Genomic DNA, 20,286 nt, shown 5'->3' on the forward strand with positions numbered 1-20,286 from the left:
TCCCTTGCACATGCCGGAGCCTCAGATTGAGTGAAACGGTGTCCAGAGCACCCTCCAAAGAAGAGGGAGGGTGGGTGCAGTTGTCCCAGCACCCAGAACTGTGCAGTGTCTGGGTGGCTGTGAGCCTCCAATCTGGCAGGGTGCCAGTTCAACTCTCCCCATCCTCTCCATTTTGCCAAGTCCTGGGGGCAAGTCTCAGTCCTAATTGAGTATCTTGAACCATGATTCCTGGGGCATGTAGGGGAACAGGGGGTCATTGCAAAGCCCTGGGAGGCTCAGGCCATCTGGGCAGGGTCTGGCACCCCATGGGGGTATTGGCACAGATCTCGGAATGCCCCTACTTTGGCCTGTCCATGCCCAGTAGGCCACACTTCATCAGAAGCTAGCCACAAACCAGGCAGGACTTGAGCTGACTTTTGCTGCTGCCGGAGACCACGACCCATTAAAAGGAAAGAGAAAACACCAGAGAGGATGAGGGAGGGGAGGCTGGGTGGGCTGGGAAGGCGGAGGACAGAGGACCCCAGCTCCCTCTCTCCGCACCCCGCCCCCCCCCCCCTGCTTGGTTTCTGTAATGAGGAAGTCCTCTGCAGCTCAGTTTCCTTTCCCTCACTGAGCGCCTGAAACAGGAAGTCGGTCAGTAAGCCGGTGGCAGCAACCAAGGCGACCCGGAGGGGACAGCAGGCAGGTCGCCGTGCAGGGCCCTCGCCTCCCGTCCGTGGCGCGTCGCTGGCCCCGCCCGGGCAGCCCGTGCCCGCCATGGTGCCCTGCTGGAACCACGGTAATATCACCCGCTCCAAGGCCGAGGAGCTGCTCTCCAGGACCGGCAAGGATGGGAGCTTCCTCGTGCGGGCCAGCGAGTCCATCCCGCGGGCGTACGCCCTCTGCGTGCTGTAAGTGCGCGTCCCTCTGGGGCCCTCGCCACCCCCAGGCCTGGCTGCCCCCCTCCCAGCGGGTGAGGGAGAGGCGCCAGCGCCGCAGGCCCCACGAGGAGAGGGGAGCCCCGCTCCGGGCCTACCTGGGGCCAGCATGGGGGCAGGTTGTTTTATGCCGCTGGACAGAATGATCGGTCTTGTGCGCTCCCCAGTTTGTTGGGGTCCCCTGAACCCCACCTTCGACCTGCTTGGCCTTGGCATTCAGGGCTCGTTTTGCAGTAGGTGGTGCGGTGCCAGGGCTCCCCAGAGCCACCTTGGGGCCTGGTCCCAGCCAACCCTGAGCTGTGTTGTCAGGTGATTTCTAAGGGGTCTGAGGGCCAAAAGCCGGGGGTCCAGGAGAAGGGGGTGCAGGCTCTTTGAGCCAGACTTGAGCTCCGGGCTCTGTGGGGTGGGTGTGTTCAAAAGCAGCTTGCTCAGCAACCAGGCATTAAAGATGTCCAGTTCTGAAATCCTAATGAGCAGCAAAGGTGCCCAGAGGCAATTCCTGGGTCTGGTCTCCAGGCCCCTGGAAGAAGCCATTGTGGGGGGGCCACCAGTCTGGGGTGGGTTCAAGCATGGAAGGGCTTTCCATTTGCGCAGGAGCCTTGGCATTCTGGGGCCTCGGGCAGAGGAGGTCCAGCAGCCCCTTCTCACACCCTCCCTGTCCTCTCCTCACCCCAGCCCTCAGTGGATTCCCCCACCCGCTGGGTCTCCATCAGGCCAAGTCCCTGCTCCCGCCTTGGGGACGCTGCTGAATGGGCCGGTTTTGATGAGAACCGAGGAACCAGCTACTTTCTGAAGGTTCCTTTTTCAAGCACCCTTAATGTCCGATTTTGAAGGAGGGGGGCTGGCCCCCCGGCCCTCACCCCTGCAGCCCTGTGGTCTAACCATTTCCCTACCTGTGCAGGGTGCAGGCAGGGGGAGGGCGTGTCCGCCCAAACCTCTTAAGGAGCCTCTCTGGGTTTCTAGAAAGATCCTCATGATTAGGGAGGGCCCTGCCTTCCCTGGGTGGGCGGGGGGGGGGGTCTCAGACCACAGGATCTGCTCTGGACCAGCACCTGCTCTGCTAAGCGTTTGTGCATGTGTCCTGCTACTTCCCCACTGTGCAGATGAGGAAACTGAGGCTGGGGCAGGTTAAGTGACTTGAAGACAGTTGACCCCAAGACCATCTGCCCCCAGAGGTCACAATCGAGACATCAGACGGTCCCACCCAGCCCGCCCCACTCGGGCCCCTAATCAAGCCAGGTGTGCGTGTAGCTTGGGGGTGGAAGTAAGAGAGGCAAGGGAGTTTACAAGGGCCACCTGGGAGTACTTAAAAAATGACCTGGACTCACGGCTCTCCCCGTGTCCTGTGCTCTGAGTCACTGGCACCGCCCTGAAGGCCCACTTCCTTCCCCCCACTCCCACGCCGCAGGGCAGGGACGTGGGCTGGCCAGACTTCCTGGTGGGCACTGCCTCCATGGGCCCCTGGTGTATTAGGGAGGCCAGCGTCTCATGGGCTGCCTTGGGCCCATGTGGGGTTCCGTCCTGCCGGGAGGGACCTTGGCCAAGGGCTGGTTGCGCCAGCTGCTCCCTGGGGGCCGAGCCTCCCTGCTTCACCTCCCGCATCCTCGCAGCAGCTCTTTGGCTGCGTATTCAGGTTACAGACGTGCAGCTTGGGGCTCTCTGACTCCAAACATCTGGGGCCCGGTCGAGCCAGAGCCAGAGTGGGCAGAGGTTCGAGGACCCCTGCAGGCCCTCCCTTCGCGTATGCACAGATGCGCTCAGAGAGGTGCAGGCATTTGTCCCCAACAAACTGGGACCCAGGCCAGTTCCCCTGAACTCACTCCTCCACCTCTCCCCAACCTGCCACCGTGTGCCCGTCCTGCCAAGCTTGGAGCTCGGCCATGTGCTGTCTCACCCGAAAGAGGCGCCCCGGGGAGCCCCCACCTACCCTTGGCTGGATCTGGGCCTCTGGTCAGCTTCTACCCCCAAAGCCTTGTGGCACCAAACAGCGGGTCTCGGGCCCCCCATAGCCAGGCCGTTCCCCCAGCTTGGTGCTCCCCCTTCTCCTCCGCCTTGTGGGGGAAACCACCCTTCTTGGGGCCAGGCTCCCCTCCAGGCTTCAGGGACAAGCAAACTTCCCCCAGAGTGGCCGGGCGCATATGATGGCGTCCCCTTTATTTTGCCAACTAAACGGGGGACAAGTGACTGCCATTTTGTAACACCTCTTTCATGAGCGAAAGCATTCTTTCACACCAAAAAGGAAAGGACAAATTATTTTTTTAAAAATGCAGTCCTTGAAATCAAATCCATTTCTCTTCATGGAAAACAAAGCTGGCTTTCGTCCTTTTCTCTTTCCTCATGGACTGGTGGAAACCTCGCCACCCCCTTCCTGGGGCACCATGTGGGGTGCAGGAGCCCCTGCTCCCGCGGCAAAGGGGGACAGAGGGGGAGCAAAAAGCAGCCGGGCTGTCAGCAGCTTCCCCAGCGGCGAGTTTGCACCTCTGCCGTCCCCTGGGGTCAGCAGCGGGTGTGGGGTGCAGGCAGGGCAGAGTTGGGGCCTTTAATGCCCTGCTTTTGGGGGCCCAGGATTGCAGGGCACTGCCAGGATCGTCCCCCGATGTGGAAAGGCCCCAGCCTGCCGGGTCCAGGTGCCCTCTGTGGTGAGCAGGCGCAGCGGGTTCATAGGGGGACCGGGCACTGCCTCGTGGGGGCGGGGCTGCTCGTCTGGACAGAGGACGGGGCTGACAACTGAAACGGAAGGCCACCAAGCAAGGGGCTACGACCGGTGCCCTCCTGTGCCACGTGCCCGAAGCTGAGCAAATGCCTCGTGTCTTTGCGCTTGGCTGGCCCATTGGCTGTCCCCCAGCCCAGAGGCCTGACCCCCCCCCCAACCCAACAGCCTCACCCCCCAGCCCAGCAGCCTGCCCCTCTCCTAGCAGCTCAGGGGACCTGGCTGTAGGGCAGCCGGGCTTGCATCTGGGGCCCAGAGAGCTGAGGTGGGAGGCCCAAGGCAGGTGACCAGGCGCTGGCGTCCAGCTCGGCCATCTTGGGGCAAGGGGCTGGCGAGCACGAGGGACAGCACACCCTGTGTCATCCTCCCCTGTGACCCCAAGTCCTCAGCAGAGCCTGCCCTGCTCAAGGGGGTCGAGAGGCCACCACGACAGAGACAGGGCCCTCATGGATGGTGGGGAAGAGGGCTGCGGCCTGAGCCTCCTCTCCCGGGCGTGCACTCGTGCTGCGGAGATGAGCTTATGCCTTGGAGCAGGGGCGGCTGCACAGGCAGGGCCAGAACAGGGACCAGCATTGTGGGGACACAGCTGTCCTCCCCATCAGAGCGACCAGCCCCCGAGGGAAGCCCACACTGTGGTTTGCCACACTGTGGTGTGTGGGCCTTTTAGGTGAAGCTCCCACCCGACCACCTCGGAGTGAGCTGGCTTCCCTCGAGGGGGAGGGTGGTGTGGGGCTGCCTCGAGCACAGACACCAACCCTGGGAACAGCAGTTGCGTTGAGGCACATGGGTTGGGTTCCCTCGGAAAGAGCGCTGCCACTCCTGCAGCGTGTGGGGCAGGCTCCTCCCGAGAGGGCGGTGCTCCCAGCTGACCTGGGCTGGGGGGGCTCGCCCGCACGGCTGGGGAAAATGGAGGGGCGCAGGAAGAAGGAGGACACGTATTCACTGGATTTCTCTTTAGAGAAGGCATTCCACTTGCTTGGAAGAAATAACATGCCTAGCCCTTCGAGGTAGAAGAGGGAAGCGCTCAACTCTGGTCAGCGGGGAAGGGATGGTGGTTCAACTCTCCTTACTATGTGCCAGCTGCCGTTTGAGGCACCCACACTTATTAACTCATTTAAGCTCACATTGATCTTCTGAGCAAGTAGTGTTATTGTCCCCACTTTACAGATGGGGAAACCGAGGCATGGAGAGGTTACATCACCTGCCCTGGTTTACAGGGCTTGTAAATGGCAGCGCCCATTCATGCACCCATGTTGGGAGGGACAAAGAGAGAGGGGAGAAAAAAAAAGGAGGGGCAAAGAGAGAAGATCCAGCAGAACTGTGTACATCAGAGGGTGGGGTGGGGGTAGGCAAAGGGCTGGAGAGGGGGCACCTGGTGATGGTGCCGCAGGGAAGGGATGTGGGAGGTCAGAAATGTCCAGAAGAGGTGGAAACGCTGCCGGGTGGTGGGACCAGGTGGGACCCAACTCCCCTCCCTCCAACCCCCTTTCAAAGCAGCGGTAAGTTTTGCCCTGCTTGTCGATCATTTTCTCACAAATGCAAAGAGACGCTGTTTTCCCTACGTGGTGCTGACAGGGAGGGGACGAAAAGCCAAAAGCCGACCCGGACAGAGGCAGAGAACCAGGGGCACCAGCAGCCAGTTCCCCTGGAAGACGAGGTCAGGGCACATTGTGCAAAGAAAAGTCTCCTGAGTTTTCCTTGGGCTCCAGGACCCAGAGGGGATAATGGGCCCCTGAGGTCTCTGTGTTCAGCTGATCAAGTGCGGCTCTATGCAAATGTCTCAGAACAGCTGTGTGCAAAGGCCCACGCCCCCCTCCCCACCCCCGGAGGAGCCCCTCCAGAGCCAGCCCCGGCTCTGGCTTTGGTGAGTTTTGCAGTTCAATTTTTCTCACGGACCCGGCTAAATTTGCCTGTGCGCCGGATGTCAGCGCTTCTTGTCTCCCCAAGCAAGGACCCATGGGTGCTGATGAGATGTGGAGCTCCTGCCCAAAGAGGGGGCGAGAGGATGGGGTGCTCTTCCCTCCCTAAATCCCCCCACTCGCTGTCCTAGGTGCAAGGCCCCTGGGGCGGGCTCCGTCTGACGGGCATTCTAGCGGCCCCGGGCACGCCGCATCCTCGCTGGTGAAATGTGGATGATGCTGTCTTTTAATTGAAATATAATTCACATATCATCAAATTACCCTTTTAAAGTGTACAATTCGGTGGTTTTTGGTATATTCACAACATTGTGCAACCATTACCAGTATCTAATTCTAGAACATTTTCATTACCCAAAATGAAACTCCATGCTCATGAGCAGCCACTCCCCATTCCCCTCCCCCTGCCCCTGGCAGCCACTGTGCTGCTTTCTGTCCTGTGAATTCGCCGATTCTGGACATTTCATATAAATGGAATCATACAATATTTGTTCTTTTGTGTCTGGCTCCTTTCGCTTGGCATCATGTTTTTGAGGTTCTTTCATGTTGTAGCATAGATCAGTATTTCGTTCCTTTTTATGGCTGAATGATATTGTGTTGTATGTACAGGCAACATTTTGTTTATCCATTTATTAATTGATGGATATTCGGGTTGTTTCTTCTCTTTGGCTGTTATGAATACTGTTATGTGCTATGAATATCTATGTGCATGTTTTTGGGTGGACATATCTTTTCAATTCTCTTCTCTTCTCTTCCACCAAGGAGTGAAATTGCTGGGTCACCTAGTAACACTTAACTTTTTGAGGTCTGTTTTCCTCAGTGGCTGCACCGTTTTACATTCCCATCAGCAGTGTATGAGGGTTACAGTTTCTCCTCATCCTCACCAGAACTTTTTATCTATCTTTTTTATTATAGACATAACACTGGGCATGAAGTGGTACCTCATGGTGGTTTTAATTTGCATTTCCCTAATGGCTAATGATGTTGAACATTTTTTTCATGTACATATTGGCCATTAGTTTACCTTCTCTGGAGACAGGTCTATTCCGAACATGGGTCCATTTTAAAATTGCCTTTTTTGTCTTTATATTGTTGTCATTGCTTTTCAAGAGAGGAAAATGGGAGCATGTGGCCAGCACCTAACCTACCAAAGGCTGGCCGTGATTTTTCACAAGCTGGAAGTCAGGAATGACATCTCAGAAGCAGAGAAGGACAGAGGCAGAGAGTGTCACTTCTAGAACTTCCTGAGGGCCTGCAGGAGCCTCCGGGGGACACTGGGCTGTCATGTGGGCCTCCTCGGAGGAAGTGCTCAAAGAGATTTCGAGGCAGGAAGAGGCCTTCAGTGACGCATGGGAGTCTAGCGGCTCCTGGGGCCAGGGAGGCATTTCTGGAAGCCTGATGGAGAGAAGGCTGGGGCGGGGATCCTAGGAAGGGCCACCAACTGAAATCAGATAGAGTGAGAATAACGTCAAGAGACATGGTAGCCACGTCGCTTATTATACACAGCACCTCAGCAGGCTAACCCCGAAAGGGACTGTGGAAATGAGCTGGTCCAGGGCACTCGTTCGCCAGCCAGGCACTGGCCATCCAGAGGTGGGGGGTGTGGGGACGGCTTGCCGGGACTATCACAGGCTGTCAGAGCAGGAGTGGAAATAGATCTGATAACCAGTGCAGCAGCCTTTCCCAGACCTTCAGTAAGTCCAAGCATGCAAAGACCACAGGTATGAAGAAGGAAGGCTTCTTCAGTAATATGGACACTGTTAATTTACTGGACTGCCTTCTCCCTGTCCTCTCTGCATGAGTATATATCATCCGTTTAGCTGTAACCAGGTAATTTTAGTCTGCTCTCTCCGGTAGCATTAGTGTTTTCCCATTTAATTAAAATTTCTTCCTAAAGATCACATTTAAGATGGATGCACGAAATCATATTACATGAGGTACTAGCATCTCTGAAATGATTTTTCTGTTGTTGGACATTTAAGTCATTGCAAGTGCTGCTGCTATTATGATATGACTATATGGAGTTCTTTGTTCAGAAATGTGAATTCTCATGTTCAGTCGTGGATTTGAAGGGTGGAATCACTGCATCAGAGGCTGGGAACATTTTAAGGCTCTTGATACAGAATGAGAGATTGCTTTCCAAAAATTTTGTTTCAATTTATGCTCCAGCAAGCAGTACAAGAAAGTGCCCACTCTGTTCCAATCTCCCAATTTTGAAGATTCTCATTCTAAAAAATTAAGTTGCATGGTGAAATGTGGTAAATATTCCTTTTGGTTAGCATTTCCTGACTGCAATCAGGCTGAGCTTTCTGATAGGATTATTAGCCTTCATAATTTCCCTTTCAGCAAATGGAATGTTTGGTTCTCTTTGTCCATTTTTCCATCGAAGTTGTGGTCTTTCTCCTAATCTTTATGATTTTTTTTTTTATTTTGAGAAATTTGTTCATATAGCAAAATCTACCAATCTTTTTCCTTTTCTCTTGTGGTTGTTTTCCTTCATTTCTCAATGTAGCAAGTCTCATTTCTACATTGGTCCAGATCGCTTGTTTTGCATGCAGGTTTTCCAGCCCCTGTGCTCTCACCTTCTCTTGTCCAGCACTCTGCAACAAATAACCAAGAGAAAATACAGGTTCGTGTGCGTTTGGATTAGAAGTCAGAGTCGCTGCCAGAGCAAGGCAGAACCGCTAAGGAGGTTCTCGAATTTTCCAGTTTGATTTTCCTCAGTCCTGTGTGTGGTGCTGTTTGGAGGTACAGTTGTCAGACTAGTAACCAGACGTGGTAATATTCATCTGAAAGGACAAGTAAAACACTGCGATGGCTCTTCCAGCGTCCCATCCCTCCTACCTGAGAGGAGACTTCCTGCAGCCTGTAGATTTGATCTGGAAAGACCATCCCTGGGAAAGCCCCTCTCCCCCACCCCCTAGCCGGGGGTCAGCATCCTGCCTTTACCCTCCGCTGCCCCGGGTCTCATGGGAAACCTGACCCAAGCCCCATGTTCTTGAGGATGGAATGACTCTCCTCTGTGAAAGGAAGTAAGTGGTGCTGGGCCCAGCGCTGCCTCCCCTGGATCTCGTGTGGGGTAGTCTGGACACAACTCCCTGAAATGTGCCCCAGTCCTGGAGTGCAGAGCACCCCAAAAAGTTGTTAAATCACCATAGACGCTGAGACGGGACTGGCTGCAACCCACTGCTCTATGGGCCTCTTGCCCGGGTCATGTTCCGGTGTAGTGGGGTTTTAAATGCATGTGTATATGAGTGTGTGTGCATGTCTGTATTTGTGCGTGTGCAAATGAGTGTGTGTGCGTGTACCCGCGTGCATCTATGACCAGAGTGAAGCCCAGACGCAGGTGGGGTGGGGACGGCGAGGGGGCGCCCTCTTCCACCGCCCCGACAGAGCCCCCAGGACCCAAGGGTTCTCCCAGTTCTCCTGATGGATTGCGTGCAGACTGCTGGTGGGACTGAGGTGCATTTGTCGTTCAAGTTTTAATCAGATCGGGCCCCAGGAACAACATCTGGGAGGGATGCGGGATTATTTACATCTGCTGGGGGCTTCTGAGTGTAAAAAGCAGGGCTTTGGGCAAAGACTTTCCAAGGGGGAAGTATTCTCTCTTCCTAGGTCCTAGATTTTGAATTCTGACCCATTTTAGTAATATGGAGAAGTTTCTTTGTTTTAAGTGCTTGGTTAAGCAGACGTTCCTCTGGCCGATGGCAGTTTGTGTCTGTCTCGTTGTAGCTCTGTGTCTTTTCCTTCTGTCTACAAACAGAGGCCTGCTTGGGGCCTCCCATAAATTAGCTGCCCTCAACTAAATAAAAGTCGGTTCACACCCTTGTCTTATTTGCATATCTACAAGAGGAAGTGTCACAAGAGCACTGCGTTGAAAGATAAAAGGATAGCAGGCTCCAGGCTGGCTTTGCCATTTGACTGGCAGCCTCTGCCCAGGCGCTGGGGCTGGGGGCGGTGGGGGTCTCCATTTCCCGCCCTGGGAGGTGGGTGGTCCTGAATAGAGATGAATCCTGGCCAACTCTGATAAAGATCAATTCTGCTGTCAGCTCAGGCTCCAGAGACAGGGCAGCGAGCAGAAAGATGGGGACCTAAAGGGATGGAGGAAGAGAGAAAAGGAATCTTCGCCATGAGAAGTGAAGAGATGGCAGAAGTGAAATTACCCAAAAGTTTTCCCACGATTTTATTTTAACATCGATTAACTCAAAAGCCACAAACTAAAAGATGAAAACGTTTGACCACGTAAAATTGTAAAACTTGTACACAGCTTTAAAAGAATTAGTAAGCCCTGTTAAAAGTAAATGACTACAAAAGTATGTTGCTGCATATGTCAGAGTCTTACAAATAAATGAAAGCTGAACGATTTTAAAAAGAGAGTGAACGATGTGACAAGGAATTTGCAGAAAAAAGAGCTACAAACCACTAAAAGATGAGAAAATGTACAACCTTTCTCATGAAAGAAGGACAAATTAAAGCAAGCTACCCTTTTTCTTTCAGCTATCAGATTTGCAAAAGTGAAGCAGTCTGATGACAAGCAGCTGGCAGGGTGGGGGGAGCAGACACTCTCATTTCCTATTAGTAAGAGAAAAAAAATGGCCCAACTTTGTTGGAAGGAAAATGGAAGTCTCCATCAAAATACAACGTGCCCATGGGATGTCCTTCAGCCTAGCTGTTCTCCTTCCTGTGATTTATCGACAATCACTAATGATAATAATTGTAGTGTTATTAATAATAATAATAACACGTAGTATTTAGTGTGTGCCCTACAGGGTTCTAAATACGCTTCATATCTTAACTCTTTTAATCCACCCGACAGATGGGTGATATGAAATTACTATCCCCATTTTATTGATGAGGAAACTAAAACTATGAATTCACTCACGTGTACAAAGATGTAGAACAGAAGTATTTGGTGCAGCATTACTTATAATAGCAAGAAGCTGATGCTACCTGTCCCTCACCAAGAGTCTGGTCAGATAAATGATTCTGAATCTACCCAGCGGGACACAGTGAGAGCATGATGAACCATCTCTATCAATCTATTTGTAGAATCCCTAAGATTTTTGTTTGTTTGTTCTAAAAAAGCAAATTTCAGAGCAAAGTATGACATTATTTGCATTTTCTAAATATGCATATGTGTTTGTGTGTATGCTTAAGAGTTCTGAAAGAGTTTTGAATCTAAGAAGCGGGACTTCCAGGAGGAGGGACGAAGACATTGCTTTTTTTTTGCATGGGCGGGCACCAGGAATTGAACTCAAGTCTCTGGCATGGCAGGTGAGAACTCTGCCTGCTGAGCCACCGTGGCCCGCCCAAGACATTGCTTTTCGTTTTACATCGTTCTATACAATTTCAATTAAAAAAAAAAACTAGTGTATGATTTTTAAAATCTAGTTAAACAATAAAATAGGCAAATACTGAGTGAAGGGCCTGGACATGGGAGGAGCTAAATAAATGAAACCTTTATAACGAAGCATTGTCTTAATCGCAAAAACAAAATAAAGATCTGTTGAGGTGGAGTGTGGTCCCTGCCTTAGAGGGTTCCTCTGGGGTCTGTGAAGTGGGAGGGCAGATTTTGGAGGTTCATGAAAACCCAAGCAAAGGAAATGAGAGGACAATAAGATAGGTCAGAGCACAAATCTGCTGGAAGATCTAAGACCCAAATATCCCTCTCCCCCCACCCAAGCTCCCATTGTCTTGCTGGGCTCAGAATTTCTGTAGATGCCAAGTGGGTGGACTTCTGTAGAAGCCAGGATGGACCTCCATGGCCATCTGCTGCTGCCAGGCTCCCAGCTGGACTTCCCACCAGTGTGCCCCTCTTCCAAGGAGCTCAGGCTTGATGACTCCCCCTTCCTCTCAGAGGCTTTAGGAAAGGAGAGACCCCTGAACCAGAGAGTGGAGAAGGTTGGTGAGAGAACCTGTGATTCCTAGCACCTTCCTCTAGGGCCTACTCAGCAGCTGCTGTGGGAATACAGGTCTCTGATGGTGATCGACCTTTGGGAGAATGAACCAAGGGTGGCAAGCCATGGGGGATGGGAGCTCAGCAGGAGGAGGGGCCCCATCAAAGCCTGGGCCGGTGTGGCCCTCTGGCTGGGGCAGTGCCCACACCTGTTCAGCATGACCCCACCTTGCTCAGCCCAATTGGAGCCCCATTTCTTCTTGAAACACCTACTTTGGCTCCTATTCTTTTGGCCAACATGACAGTTGAAAAGTGCAGGAAGCTTTCCACATGGCAGACTCCCGTATAACAGACAGGATAGCTGTCAAGCCCAGATGTACATCACATGTCACGCCCGCATGGCTTCACGTCCCATTTCCTGAAGCTCCTGGAATGCTGAGGAAGAGGTGGAGGGGGGCAAGGAGGGCCTCAGTCCAAGGTTGCTGGACATCAGGGCTCAGAGAACGAGCAAATTCAGAGCACGGTCAACTTAATTTGGAGACTCTGTGCCCATGTTCCTCTCCCCGTGTCAGGAGTTCTGGTCTTTTCAGGTATGAGAAAAATGGATTTTCCTGCATGGGTCTAATGAAGTGTTTGATCTATTGCAGGTACCGGAATTGCGTTTACACGTACAGGATTCTGCCCAACGAAGAAGATAAATTCACTGTTCAGGTAAGTCCTTTATAAACATAGAAATTTGAACGTGACTTGCACCTATATTGGCAGAGAAAGACAGTGAAAAAGAGGAAAAAGAGAAGGAGAAAAACCTTCCAAAGTAACCTTGGGCCCACGTGAGCCTGTCTTTCTCCTGGAGTCCATGGAGAGTGGGGTGGGGCCGTGATGTGGCCTCCAAAGTGACTGTGCTCGGTGCCACGATGGAGCCAGGGAGCAGAGACCATGGGTGTGAAGGGAAAATAATGGCCAAGAAGGGTTCCCAGGGGCCAAGGAAAAGAGTGGCTGTGGCTCAGGTGCAATCCCCTTCACTGCTCCCAAATGACTGTGAGCAAATGGTCAAGGAAGGGATGCAGGGGAGGTGAACTTGCTGAAGAAAACAAGGCCTTTGTCTGACCACGTGTGTGAAGCCAAGAGCCGCGGAGGCCAAGGGCGCTATTTGTAGGTGGCTGCACAAGGAGAGCATGGGGCTGGGGAGAAGGAAGGTGACACCTGTCTCTGCGTCCTCGGGGAGCCACTGCCATAGCTGGGAGCACAGTCACAGCCCGAGTGGCGCCGTTGGAAGAGTCAAGGGTTTGGAAATCACTTCATGGAGAAGCCGGGAAAACGGTGGAGGTGGGGGGAGGTGGAGGGCATGGTCACTGGCTTCCAAACCTTGAAGGAGTTGATTCATTTCATCTGGGCCCTTCAAGGCGGGACAGGTAGGCACAAATCACCAGAAATGGACCCACAGGGAGACGCTGTGTGGCGCAGAATGCCTCTCGGGAAGACTTTGTATGTCAAGGAAAGGAGCACTGAGTCAGGGGGCTGGGCCCAACCCAGGTGGTCCTGGAGCCTGGGTCTAGGACCTGAAGGGTCTCCGTGGGGGACACAGGTTGAGGCTGGTGGGCAGTAGCTCCGCACGCGCTCTCGGCACCAGTAGCTCACGATGGAAGGTTTTTAGCTAATCTCGGGCACCCCATGCCCAGGCTCCGGGCCTTGGCGGGAACCCCTGGGAGCAGGTGCTTGGCCGGCATCCCGAGCAGGAGGCCCTCCCGACCGGCCAGTGGCAGCTGGCTCCCTCGATGGCCCCTCCAGACTTTTCCGGGGTTTAGGACCACGTGGGTCTGCCTGGCCGGGCTGGCATCTTTGCTCGGTGGTTTGCCAAGAGGAGCCTGAACTTTAAGTTAAAACTCGGCCACGGCTTTTGATCTTCCTTCCCTTGTGGTTTCTTCTAGTCCTTCAAAGTGAAGAACACTTTAAGTTTGACTGTGCCTTCGGGGTGGTGGTGGGGGAGACGTGACCTTGCGGCTTCCCGTGTCTAGTTTGTACCCACGGCTTGTCGACCTGTGGAACGTGCCTGGGGCGTGTCCCTCGGGGCAGCGGCCTGTCCCCCAGCCGCTGCGGGGCCCGGGGCCTCGGCAGGCTTTGCGGGTCGCAAGGACTGGCTTTGGCTAATCCGCGTCAGGCGTGGGTGCGCCCTGGAGGGCGAAGCGCACGTGGAGGCAGCACGGGTGGAAGGGCCCCGGGGCTCCGGGCTCTTCCCCTGCCTCTCCGCATGACTCAGCTCTTCTCTGTGGGTCTGCCCTTCTCCCTCCCGCCGGTGCGCTTCTCTGTTCCCATGACGGGCGCAGCCCAAGAGCCACTTTCTCTGCACCAGCCCCCAGGGGCCACGAGCCTGGGCCCAGGTCTCTGTCCTGGGGTGCAGAGCGTGACTCCCAAAGTCCCCTCACTCAGCCAGGACAGCAGGCCGGCAGTTTTGGGGAGAAGCGTGGCTGGCTTCCAGACCCCAGGCACCCAGGTTGCAGGGACCCGTGGGGCTGGGCTGGGGAGGAAGTTCCACCTTGCATCGCCGCCTTTCTCTAAGAATAAGCCTGGTCTTTATAGGTGGGGCACATGTCTGCTGGGGAAGAGGCTCTAGCCCCCCACCTTCCGACTAAGCTTCAGCAGGTATTGATTGCTGCTTATTTTAACTCAAGTTCCTCTTTCCATGTTGAGACAAAACCTCACTCTCTTTTTTGAGCTTAGACCCAAGTTTCCAAATAACTCATCTACCTGGGCAGATGCAGCCAACTGCAGGATTCTAGCTCTGGAACGCTGCAGAGTGAAACATCAAAAGTCTTCACTTGCTTTCTTGTTTTAATTATCCTAGTAAGCCCGGCTTGCCGTGGCCTGTCCCCCCATCCGGCCCCCCCCATCATGAAATCTGTCCTCGTTTCGGCGAGGGAGAGGATGTGGCTCTTTACAGTCCACCCTCTTTTCACAGACAGGGGAGGGCAGGATGGGAACTGTAACTTCATTCAAGCCCCTTGTTTTCAGCGTGAAACCAGCCCAGGCCTGCACAGGTCGGAGCCCACAGCCAGGTCTCCGCCTCCCGCGGCTAAGCCCTGGGCCGGTGCCGGGGACAGGCACAGCCCAGGCCTCCCGGAGACTGTGGCCACTCTTCCTCTCAATGGCAGTGGGCAGTATCTGATCACCCGTGGCATTGGCCCTCGTGGCAGAGCGCACCTGGGGCTAAGGTGGATTCCTCCCGATGGGGAGCGGGGCTCGAGCCCAGCACAGGCCTGGCTGCCAGCTCAGCGCCACAGTCTGCTGACCCTGACAGCGGAGGTGGCACGGGGGCTGAGGTCCGGGGGTTAATGCGGGAAGAATGGCCAGGCCGGGGAGCGGTGGGCACGGGGCAGCCTCTGCCGCCATCACAGGGAGAAAGGACAGAACTCAAAACCTCCACGGGTATAAATCAGCTCCACCTCGCCTCAGGTGAGAGAGAAAAAAATGAGAAAGAGAAAGACAACAAAGGATTGAGAAGGAGGGAACAGAGAAGGAGAGCAGAAAGAAGGAAAGAACAAAAAGAGAAAAAGAAAAGGGAAGAGAACGACAAAAGGGGGGGGAAGAAAAGCCAAGGACGAGAGAGAAGTAGAGGTGGGCGCAGTGGGGTGGGGGTTGGGGTTTGACAGGAGGAAAGATGGAGATAGGAGCTGGGGCAACGAGACAGTAGAGGGCCAAGGGGGACAAAGCGGAGAGGAGAAGAGAGCGGAGGTCTAGGGGTTGCCGGCGGGGCTGGTGGAGAATCTGCGGCCATCGGTCTCCTCTAGCTCCTCTCTGAAGGTTCTGGACCCCAGGATCTTCATCACCTGGGCACAGCAAGAGGCCAAAGCAAGCAGCGACAGCTCAGCCCCCGGGCCTGACTTGCCCACACCCTAACGGGGTGTCTCTTGTCAAGTCCCCAATCTTTTTCTGCCCGAGAAAGAGAAGCAGCCCTCTCCTTAAGGGAAGCAGCCCTCATCTGTAGCCCTTGGCTCCAAAACCAGCTGTCTGGCTCCGGTGACATTGCGAAACGACCGGCCTCCTGGGGCGGGGGCGGGGGGGGTGGGAAGGAGAGCCCGAGGCTGCCCAGTCGTGTAGACTGACGCGAGCATGACCGAGGAGGGCCGAGGGGGACCAGGGGCACTCCAGTGGCTCTAGGACTTGTCACCCAGTGGCTGCCCCACACCCCATGCCATCGTCCAAGCAAACCGGGCTCCCCTCCCTCCAACCCTCCCCCCTCGCTCCTTTTCTGACATCCTTCCCACCGAGAACAAAGAGGGACATTAAAACCTCCCGTAATCCACCCTCCACCCCCCCACCCCACACAAACCGACATTCACTGGAAACTTCCTGCGGCGTCCCGCATCTTTTCTTATCTTTGAGGTGGCTCCCAGGACATTGGTTAAGTCAGGATGGGGACACGCGTGGGTTTTCACACACGTGTGTAAGAAGAGGGAATTAGAAAACTTCTGTCGCGTGAGATCTGCCCTGTCGCGATTGGGAAGAAACCCCAGTGGTTTGTGTCCTTCGGATGTTTTAAAGGAGAGGACTCGGGTCCCTGGTCCCTGCCGGCCGGGCAGCTCTGGGCAGCGCGGCTCTTGCTTGGCGTGGGTGTCCGGGAGCCTCTGGGAGAGTCGGGCCTGTTACCAAGCTCAGGAAGAGGGTGGCAGCTGTTATTTTCCGAGCGGCCCCCAGGAGATGGCAAGAGATTCTGTCTGAACCGCGGGGCGAAGGATGTGGCTTTAAACATATTTCCTGACATTGCACAATGAGAAGGAGCGGAGGGGCTCAGCGGACAGAGGCCCGTGGGCCAGGCCTGCCCTACTTGGAGGACAGCGGGCCTGGGGAAGTCCACCGTGGGCTAGGGGTCCTGTCAGGACCTGTTCTAGAAGCTCAGTTTTAATTTTTTCTTTTTTTTTGTCTGCTGAAGTACGTGGATGAGTCGGTCCATTTTCCAAGCCTCTGAATATCCAAAAACATCTCACTGTTGCCTTCACATTCAAAAGGGAACTTGGTGGATGTAAAATTCTCAGGGATCAAGTTTTCCTTCAGCGTTCTGCGGGGTTTTGTTTCACTGCCTGTAAGAATTTAGTATTACTGTCACACATGTGCAATCCAAAGGCTCACCAAGGTATAGCTACTAACACGGGAAACCTGCTTTTTTTTTCTGTTTTGAGGCTGGACAGAATCCTTTCTCACCCTTACCATTTTCCTTCTGCTGATGGTGCCTGGAGTACATGCAGCCCTTTCACTCTGCAAGCTGGACTCCAAGACTTTTCTTCTGTTTGATCTTTGAGTATGTTTTTATTCCAGCTCTTCTGGTTTCTTCCTTGGAACTTCCTGAGAAAGCTGAGTCTCCCCCTCATTTTCTAGACTTCTGGGACACACATGTCTTCATGACCAAGCCAAAGTCCAGCCCTTCTCCTGCATGGCTGCAGGCTATCCAGTCCTTTCTCAAGTCCTTCAGGCAGTTCTGGAGAGAGTATCCATGCTATTTGTGGCCTCCACCAAATGGCTATCTTTGTTTCCATGACCCCTACCCCTTCGCCCCCGGACGTCTTGTTTCTGCTTCTTTGTGCTCCAGAGACTTTGGTCCATGCTACCCGGGAACACGGGCCCATTTCCTCTCTTTGTTGTCCGAGGCAGCTCTCACACAGGACCAGCACCGACTGTGTGACTGATGGGTTTAGTCAATTGTACAACTGAGATGCCGTTTGTAACCGATGAGATGTGAAGGAAACTCTTCTGTACGGCTTCTGCTAAAGGTTTATTTGTCGTAGCAATGCAAGGATGAAATGGGGTTTTTTTTCTGCCTTTGGAAACTGTCATAGGATGTGATGTCTGGGGCTGAGGCAGCCATCCTGTGCCCACGAGGGTAGGTAGCTGGAGAGTGAGGCTGACATGCAGATAGCAAAGCAGAAAGACAAAATGAACACTGGTCTTTGATGATGTCATTGAACAACAGAATTAAGCAACCTGGGAGCTTCCCTGCTTATAGACTTCCTGTCTTGTGAGATCATCAATTCCTTTTTGTTCAAGTAATTGAGTTGGGGTTTTCTATTACCTGCAGCCTAAAGTATGGCTTTTGTATATGGCTGCAGTGTATTTGTGTGTATCCTAACATAGGTTTGGGCAAGTTCCTGGGGAACTTGCAAGTTCCAAGCAGAAGATGAGATGTTTAAATTGCACATCAAGTTCCATTGCCCCCAAAGTCCTCAAGCCATGGTCTGACATATGACTCTGTTTTATTTTCTTCATAACACTTTTGACTACCTGACTTTATATATTTATCACTTGATTTCTTTATCTTCTGTCCTAGAACTGTCCCTGCCACATAGTGAGTACTCAATGAACGTTTATCAAATGGATTCATTTTGCTGCTGCCACCCCTAAGATCATAGAAAGAGCCATCAGTTTGGGGCAAAATGTGATTTGTTTTGCCCTTGCTGCAGTTACAATTCTTACATCAGACCCTCCAGTGTCTGCCTTATCTGTTGACTTACGGCTCTTGTTTTTCACGACCAGGCCAGTGTCCCCTGCATGCTGAGAAGGATGCTCTCTTGCACAAGCTCAGCTTTGCTGGAGCTGCCTTCAGTGTGGATTTTTATTTCACCATCAAGTCTTCCATCTTGAAACAAGCCCATCCTGCTGCTCGGTCTCTCGTCTGTTGTCTGTTCTCTTCTCCTTCGCTTCCCGTCCACAGGGCAGCCCGAGCCTTGCCTGGACCCCACGCCAGCCCAACATCCCCTTGCCCTTGGTAAGAGGCTCCTTTTCCCTGCTTCCTTTGTTGCCTCGTCTGAACAGCTGGGCTGATGGCAGCACTTCCCTCATGGGCCGGTTGTGAGGACCGAAAGGGGTGGTTTGTGTGAAGTCCCCACCCGGATTGGGCACAGGATGTTCTACAATCCACAGTAAGGGGACAGCGCGGCACAGACACCCGTTCGTTCCTTGGCACCCAGGCGGGGTGACCCAGGAGGACCAGGCTGTGGGTGGGGTGCCGGGCTCAGGCGTGGGGGGACAGGGCCAGGGCCTGGGGGCCCTAAAGCCCCGAGAGCGTGGGGATGGGCAGCCAGGCAACCCCGAGGGATGTGGAGAAAGGACTGCGTGGAAAGGGGACCCCGAGGCTGTGCCTCTGTCCTGTCTGCGTCAGGACCCGCTTGAGAACTGGGGCTGTTCCCGCTTGAAGAGTGGAGAAGGCAGAGGCAGGGGCTGGCACCTGGGGTCCCACAGGGTGGCAGGAAGAGAGAGCCTTGTGGACTTCAAAGGCCACACGGAGGGTCTGGGGTTTGCCTCATCACCCCTTGCAATAAAGAAAGGTGTTTTCCAAAATCCAAGCGTCTCTGGCAAATGTACACCGAGACGAAGTCCCAGTGTCTCAGCACTGTGGTGAGGACAGGACACGGGGGATAGGCCCAGCCTCTAGAGGAGGAAGCCAGACGTCCACACAAGAAGATGTCATGGTTACCTGGAGAGTGTGCAGGAAAGTTAGAGTGCAGGAAAGGAACGAGTGGCTGCTGCGGGCGCCAGCGCAGCTGCCCCCACCGACGCCCACCTCCCACCCACCCCAGGGCCTTTGCACGCACCCTGCCCTCTGCTTAGGGCTCCGTCCTCCCAGATCGGCAGGGAGCTGGCTGCCCAACAGCACTCCTCACCCAAAGTCGGGTCCTGCCCCAGTGCTCCTCCTCGTCACCCCCTCGGTTTATTTTTTCTTTTTAGCCCTTAGCACTGTCTGCAACCATATTCCTTTCCTATCGAGGCTGTAAAAAATTGACAGAAATCTAGTAGCTTAAAACAATACAAATTTACCATCTTCCCATTTGGAAGGTCTGCAATGGGCCTCCCTGTTCTAAAGTCGAGGTATTGGCAGTGCTGCATTCCCTTCTGCAGGCTCTGGGGGAGACTTCTTTCTCCAGCCTCTAGGTGCTGTCTGCATTTCTTGGCTCACGGGGGTCCCCCTCCTGCATCTTCTGAGCCAGCCGTGGCCAAGCAGCCTTGCTCCTGGCACCACCTCTCTGGTTCTGACTCTCCTACCTCCCTCCTTCCTTCACAAGGACCTGGTGACCACACTGGGCCTGCCCAGGCCGTCCGGGACTGTGTCTCCATCTCAAGGGCAGCTGACGAGCAGTTTTAATTTAATCAGCGACCTGCCTTCCCTTTGCCGTGTAACTAGCACATTGGCAGGTTCCAGGAATAACAATGTGGACATCGGGCATGGGGGTGGGGTGGGGGTGACGGAGTTATTCTCCCTGCACAGCAATCTCTGTCATGTGCTGATTCACTCCTACATCCAGAAGGGCACCTGGCACATAGTGAGTGCTCAAGAAATATTTGTAGGCTGAATCAATGCAAGGGCGAATTTCTAATACCAAGGCGGTAGGGAAAGGCCCCCCTTTCTTTATCTCTAAAAGGAACAGGGTGGACTAGCAAATCTCCAAAAGCTGCCTCCTCCAAATTCCCACAATTCACTCTAGAAGGATGACATTCACGAAAGCTCAGGACGTGGGAGCGTCCGTGGAGTGTGTTTCATAATCAGATCCTGCAGTATTGGGGAGCGGCGGGTGCAGCAGAAGCTGGGCCTGGGAGAAAAAGAGGGGAGCAGCAGGGTTTGGGGGCTGGGCTGTCAGGTCAGGCGGGAGAAGGGCCAGGCGTCAGCTACCCCGGGGTCCAGGGCTGAGGACACCGAGCATCTCTGCAGGCTGCCATGTCTTTCTCCCGGGGGGCAGCTCAAGCCTGCTGGGAAGAACTTCTCAAGCATATAAAAATATCCCTCACAGCCTCCCGAAGTTGGAAAATGAAGACTGCTTGTGGCCCTGGGACACACTGAAGGCTTTTGCACCATTGTGGTTAATA

The 20,286-nt window shown here is 54.0% G+C and overlaps 1 protein-coding gene across 1 annotated transcript in view; it reads left to right on the forward strand.

Annotated features, from left to right (window-relative positions):
* Nucleotides 1-635: 635 nt before the first annotated feature.
* The window catches only part of INPP5D (inositol polyphosphate-5-phosphatase D), a 125,016-nt gene continuing 105,365 nt past the window's right edge, over nucleotides 636-20,286 (forward strand). The window contains exons 1-2 of the mRNA XM_077155447.1: nucleotides 636-890; nucleotides 12,087-12,150. Coding sequence (XP_077011562.1) covers nucleotides 757-890; nucleotides 12,087-12,150 — 198 coding nt within the window. The 5' untranslated portion in view covers nucleotides 636-756. The remainder of the gene's footprint in view (nucleotides 891-12,086; nucleotides 12,151-20,286) is intronic.

The sequence above is a fragment of the Tamandua tetradactyla genome, chromosome 3 (genome assembly GCF_023851605.1).
Source record: "Tamandua tetradactyla isolate mTamTet1 chromosome 3, mTamTet1.pri, whole genome shotgun sequence".
NCBI classification, from domain to species: Eukaryota; Metazoa; Chordata; class Mammalia; order Pilosa; family Myrmecophagidae; genus Tamandua; species Tamandua tetradactyla.